Source organism: Lepidothrix coronata, unplaced genomic scaffold, assembly GCF_001604755.1.
Source record: "Lepidothrix coronata isolate B3197 unplaced genomic scaffold, Lepidothrix_coronata-1.0 Scaffold235, whole genome shotgun sequence".
Classification (NCBI taxonomy): domain Eukaryota; kingdom Metazoa; phylum Chordata; class Aves; order Passeriformes; family Pipridae; genus Lepidothrix; species Lepidothrix coronata.
This window is the reverse complement of record NW_016690415.1, coordinates 462920-468919: the sequence shown is the minus strand read 5'-3', so window position 1 is coordinate 468919 and position 6000 is coordinate 462920. Positions and strand designations below refer to the sequence as shown.

Sequence of the window (6000 nt, the reverse complement as noted above, 5' to 3'; positions counted from 1 at the left end):
GGGTGAGCAGGCAGGGCACAGAAGAATGGATAAAACTGTTATTTCTTAAATTTATTTGCAGCATGGTAACTTAAAGACTGGCGCAGAATATTAGAAGTCTTGAAATTATGTTTATATACCAAAATGTCAGTGAGAAGTCATTTTTATCTGTCTTCTGAAGTAGCTAATCCAAATTGATCCAGGTAAGAAACATCATGTATAGCTTATTTTAAACATTCACTTCAAACTGCAATAATGTCAAATACAAAGTACTTGATAAGCCAATTTTATTTTCAAGTTTAAGCCATAAATTCTTCCTAGTGTAGTTTTGCATTTTTTTCCCCACATAAAAGTATTTCCAAAAACCCGTGATGAATTATGTAGGGAATCTTCATCATCTCAAAGTGTTCTGCTCAGCAACACCCATGCCCCTGGATTCCAAACCTGTATTTTCTTTATTACAGAGGAATTATTTTATTACAGGTTTGTTAAAGGATTCTATAGGAAAACCAACTTATTTCCTTTTTATCCCCTGTGTCAATATTTAAACTTCACCATTCTGTTCAGTAATACACAGTAATGTGCTATTAAAATGTATAAAAGGCAAAGGAGCAAATATTTATCGAATAAAAATTAGGTAACAGATCACATAGTGAAGAGGGATGCTAACAGAAGGGTCTGTGGTAAAATATCTACAGAAAGCTACTCAGTGCTACTACCTCTGCAGAGCCTGAACCACATTCTGGAGGCACTGAACAAATTCACAACTGGACTTCTTGCATAGCTTCTTCATCAGAACGTTGCCACCAAATAGTGCTAGAGAAAAGCACAGTGAATTGTCCAAAATATTCAAGTAACAAACCAGAAGAATTGTAACAACTCAAATCCAAAAGCCTTTTCCTCATCACATTGCACTCCACATTTTTCTTCTTTTTCACTTTCTTTTGACACAAGTTTTTTGGGCTGCTGGTGGTGTCATTTGTCTTGCTTTCATTTCTGTTATTAGTTTCCAAAGCCATTTAAATACAACAAAGTAAAAAAGAAACAACAAACAAGGTACAGCACTTGCAAGGTGAATTCTGGATCTGTGTGGAGTCAGCAGACTACATAAATATTTCAGAATAGGTGGGAGACTTGTATTACTGAGTGGCAAGAACAAGAAAAATCAAGTGAAACAAACCTTAAAAGCAAGCAAACAACTGAGACTGGCCTAATTAAAGCAAATCCTATTAAAAGCCTTACCAACTTAAAGCTACGCAAGGAAAGCACCTTCTGCTAACAGCATTACTGCTGTGACCCACAACTAGGAGCATAACTCATGCCAGTGTCCTGGCCCCAAGCTTTTCCTCACTTGATAATGCTTATTCTTGTCAGAAGGAAGAGGGACAATGTAGTGATATCAGAAAACTGCATTTGCAGAACGATCCACATTACAAAAACTAAGTGTACACTGTGGGAACCAGTAATTGCAACTTCTTAGGATGCATGTTAACAACTAAATACCACTTCTGGTTTTCAAAACTGGTTTCACTTCAGAAAGTTATTTTACTAGAGGATTTGTTTGCAAACAGAACTACAAAAAGTTTCTAAGTAATCGGAAAAAGTGCCACTTTTCCTGCAAAATGCATTTGTCATTACAATTAAAAAATGTTAACATACTGTAGTAACATTGGCATAGGACAAACACATCTCACATTGCATGTCTTCCTTACATCACACCTACTTTGACCAAAAGTTCTACTTGTGAATCTTAAATGAATTTACTTAATGATTTGATTTTGTCCTGCATCACAGTGCCTTGCCATGAAGTGCTCTGTATGTTTCTTTCTAAAAGATACCCACCATTACTTGAAGAGATCAGAAAGCAAACAAAAACCCACAGAAGAAGGGGGAGTCCCAACATCAGAACTTTGTGTTTGTTTAAAAACATACATGATTCTTTTCATAAAACTACTCGTGTGGCATTGCCCCAAATAAGCAAGTCTCAAGCTTGATTTGAGAAGGATTTCAGAAGACAAAATGAAAGACTGGGTATCTTTTCATTTGATAATGAAGACAGTTTAAGGGCATTAGCCTTTCTTCTTTTAAAAAGGAAAACAAATTTCAAAACAAATTAAAATCCACTGCCGTGTTACTACAGCATAACGCCAGCATTTCTTGAGGGAAACAATTTCTAGCACAAACAGAAATCTTTCTACTTCTTATAATGTAAAGAAACTTGAGCTGTCCCTCAAAAGTTAATTCTTCAGAAATTTACATTTATTATTTAGAACTACCCAATCAAATTAATGTATTTTAAATGACTTCTGAATAAAAAGCTCAAAAAATCCATTGGAAATGGAAAATTCTTTCGGTTCTACAACACAAGAACAGTAGATCTCCATTAAAGTATTTCACATCATTCGCTAAAGACAGTCATCCCTCTCCCTCCAATCCTACCATGGGGCAATTACATGCAACTTTTAAAAGCAAGAAGTGTTACCAAGGACATGATTGTTACAATGCAACAGAATATTAAGGCCAGTGAATAATAACTGAATATTTATAAATACCAAATGTCTATTAAAGCCTGCTTTTTCAAATATAATCGGAACAAAAGCACAACAATTCTGTAGTGTACCAAGTGTATATTTCAATTTACTGTATGCAGTCTAACAACAAATTTGGTCATAATTTACCAGATATACATAAATGATTTAAGTAGTAAAAGAAGATTCAATTCCAAGAGAATAAGTTCATACTTGAGGAAAAAACTCAACAAAACAAAAACAAAACAAAAAAAAAAAAAAAGGAAAATACATTAAGAATGTAGAGCCAGGTCCAGTTTCTAAGTATTAAGTGAGCAGTATCCTAATAAAGCAGATTTAGGTGAATTTCAGATATATATATATACTTATATATATAGACAGATCTACCAATTGTAAACTATGGTTTTAAAAGGGATAAACGGGATGGAAAAATCTTTATGCTATACTTACATATTCACAAAGCAGAACATTACTTTAACGTTTAAAGTACTTTTTAATTCATATCATTTTTGCCCAACTAATTTCTACTTTGGACCCCACCAGGATTACACATTACTCATTTCAGTCTAGAACAATGAGAATAAAATGTATTCTTCAGTGTAAAAAAGGCACCCCACCCTTCCCACCCTCCCCAAAAAAACTAATCACGTCAGGTTTACAATGATGTGGAAGCTACCAATGAAACAAGTGGATGATAAAAAAAAGCATTTTAATTCCCATATAACTGTAGTTCAAACTTAGCTTCAATCAGCAAAAACAATGTCTTAACATTATGTTACTGTTCTATGGACAACAGTAAAGCTTGTCTCTTTAAATACATACCAACTTTGATCAGATGGAGCACCAGTAAGATTCTGTCTGTCAAAGCATAATTCAAAGTTATCCACACAACTACCATAATTTAGTTACCTGATATAAAACAGGAAAAAAAATATACTCATTTTAAAATAAACAAAGTTGAAAAATATGGTGACCCTCAATTGGTTTTTATACAGTACTGTCACACTGGCCTAGCTATGTGTCATGATAAATGCTCTGCATATTTACTCATTGTGACATAATAGTACACCAGATGTATTGTTCCAATGATTGCCTGAATTTGTTTGCCTTAGGCTAGACAACACAGAGGAGTTTAAGGTGAAGGTGTAATGCCCTCCCCTCCCTATAAAAGGGGCCTGAAATCATTGGTACAATATTACAAGCTTAGGGGAAAAAAAAAAGTCTACATGGCTACAAAAATTCAAGTTTCAATGCCTCCTAGAAAATCTGAAGCAAAGAGCATAGGGAGCATATCCTCCTGAAAAGTGGACAACTCAAAGAATATTATTTTGCTTTGGACTTTTTGTTTTTCTTAAAAGAAATAATTCCAGCAAATGAGCAAATTAAATGTAATTGTTTTATATTAAATACTAGCAACAACCCATTAAGTACAAAAGAATAAAAAATAGTTTGTGTTCATTTTAATGATGAACGATGGGCAAAATAGCCTAGTGTTCAATTCACATCACAAACTAGCCAAAAAGCGGACAAGTGAGAAATTATTGACCAAAGAGTTGTTTAATATGACACTTTCTCCATTCCTTGTATTTTTATTTTGTGGGACTGAGGTATACACCAGGGAAATCAAAAAGTTTGAGAAGGGGCACCTTAGTGGGAAGAAACATTATTACATCAGATACCTTTTAGCATGACTGTTTCTTTTGACTACAAGTGGCACAAGAATTACCCATGCTCTGACCAGTCTATTATTTTCATTATTGGTCATTTCTTCTGCATTATCATTTTGAAACTGATGAATCAACAACAACCTTCTTTAAAAACAGATGCTAAATTAATGCCATTAACAACTTCTCCAGTGCTTATCACCCATACCACCTGCCAGCACAGAGCCAAAAGTTTTCAAACCAAATTTCAGTATGGTTTTGGCAATATCTGTGACGCATATTTTAATGATTGGCTTTCACCTCTCAGGTTATGGAAGGGATAAAATTTGTATGGCAAAGACGTGCTTGTGGAAAATGAGCCACTACCCCAAATTACCTTTGCTGACTCACTGACCGTAGTAGAAGTGGATTTTTCCATACAAAGTTGTAATTTTCTTCATTCATGTTAACAGATACATGAATGTGTAACATAATTACAGTTACTACTATGTCTGAATAGGACCCAAGTAGCTATAGCCTATAAATAATAAAAAATACATTTTTCTTTTGATAACTGACTGTAGATGTGAGGACTCTGTATAATTCAACCAAATGGTTGTATGCTGTACAGTCCTGTGCAAATATCATAAAAAAATTAATAATCCTTTTTTTGCTATAAGGCTTTGACCCTACATTTTTCACAGCAATGTAACTACCATCCAGCCTGTACCATATTTCGCAAGCCTTCAGTCCCAAAATTCATATAGTCGAATAGTCAATCCATACAGTGTCCATTTGCAGCACCCTGAAGTCATATGCTCTGTCAGTCATCTAAAGGCATACAAACTTCCCCAGCTTCATCCCATCGGGACTGGTCATTCTGTTCTTCTACATCATCACCAAGCTCCTCATCACCTTCTCCCACTTCATTTTCCTCATATTCTTCATCCCTAGGGAAATCTGTGTCCTGCACCTGGTCTGCTCCTTCTTGCCCTCCAGGTTGAGATTTATCTGCACAGTCTACACAAACTCCATAACGTCGTGATCCATGTCTTATTCCAACACTGGCTGCTAGCATGAAAATCTTCTTACACACCATACACTTATACTTTTTATCCTTTTTATGCACCTGTGGAAGAGAAATTTTAACAGGTGAAAATACACATAGCAAGTTACATTTGCACACAGTACTAGAAAACTACTGATAATAAGAATAGTAATTACTAATACAAAAATTCTTTTTGAACATTTCCAAGAGATACTCACACTGTTCAGAGTAAGAGAAGGACTACTAGAGATCTGTTTATGTGTTCCTCAACATACATGAGCTATTTCCCACAACGAAACTGAACACCTGCCTGTTCTGTATACAGGTGAGTGTTCAGTCCACTACTCACCCTCCAGAGCAAGACTCAAAGGCAATGAGAACAGCGCTTACACTGCACACAGGATAATATCTCATTTAGAAAACTGCCTTTACAATTTTAAGTTCTAGAAAAATTTAGAATGAGCAAGAGTTATTAAATTCTGTGTGAATTCAAAGAGCAAAATCCTTCTTCCATGACATCTTTATCCCACCGTAACCAAAACCAATATCAACTTTCCAGGTCCCTTTAGTGAGTTTTTTGTCTGTATGTGAGCCTGTGTGTAAAGTTAAAAGGCTGTTGTTGACTAATTTGACTAAATTTTAATTTTCAATTTGGAAGTATGTTACTTGTACATGTAACTGAATTCAGCAGCCACGTATATTAGTTACTATCTACTAAAAAATTAAGTTGAAGAGTTCCTTCTTGTATCTGCTGTTTAAATATCTCATTTGAAGTCCCACTGAAAAATTGCCATTTTAGATA

General features: G+C 34.8%; 1 protein-coding gene across 1 annotated transcript in view; it reads right to left on the bottom strand.

Moving 5' to 3' along the window:
* Nucleotides 1-249: 249 nt before the first annotated feature.
* ZBTB10 (zinc finger and BTB domain containing 10) overlaps nucleotides 250-6000 on the bottom strand; it is a 29308-nt gene continuing 23557 nt past the window's right edge. The window contains exon 5 of the mRNA XM_017834592.1: nucleotides 250-5279. Coding sequence (XP_017690081.1) covers nucleotides 4974-5279 — 306 coding nt within the window. The 3' untranslated portion in view covers nucleotides 250-4973. The remainder of the gene's footprint in view (nucleotides 5280-6000) is intronic.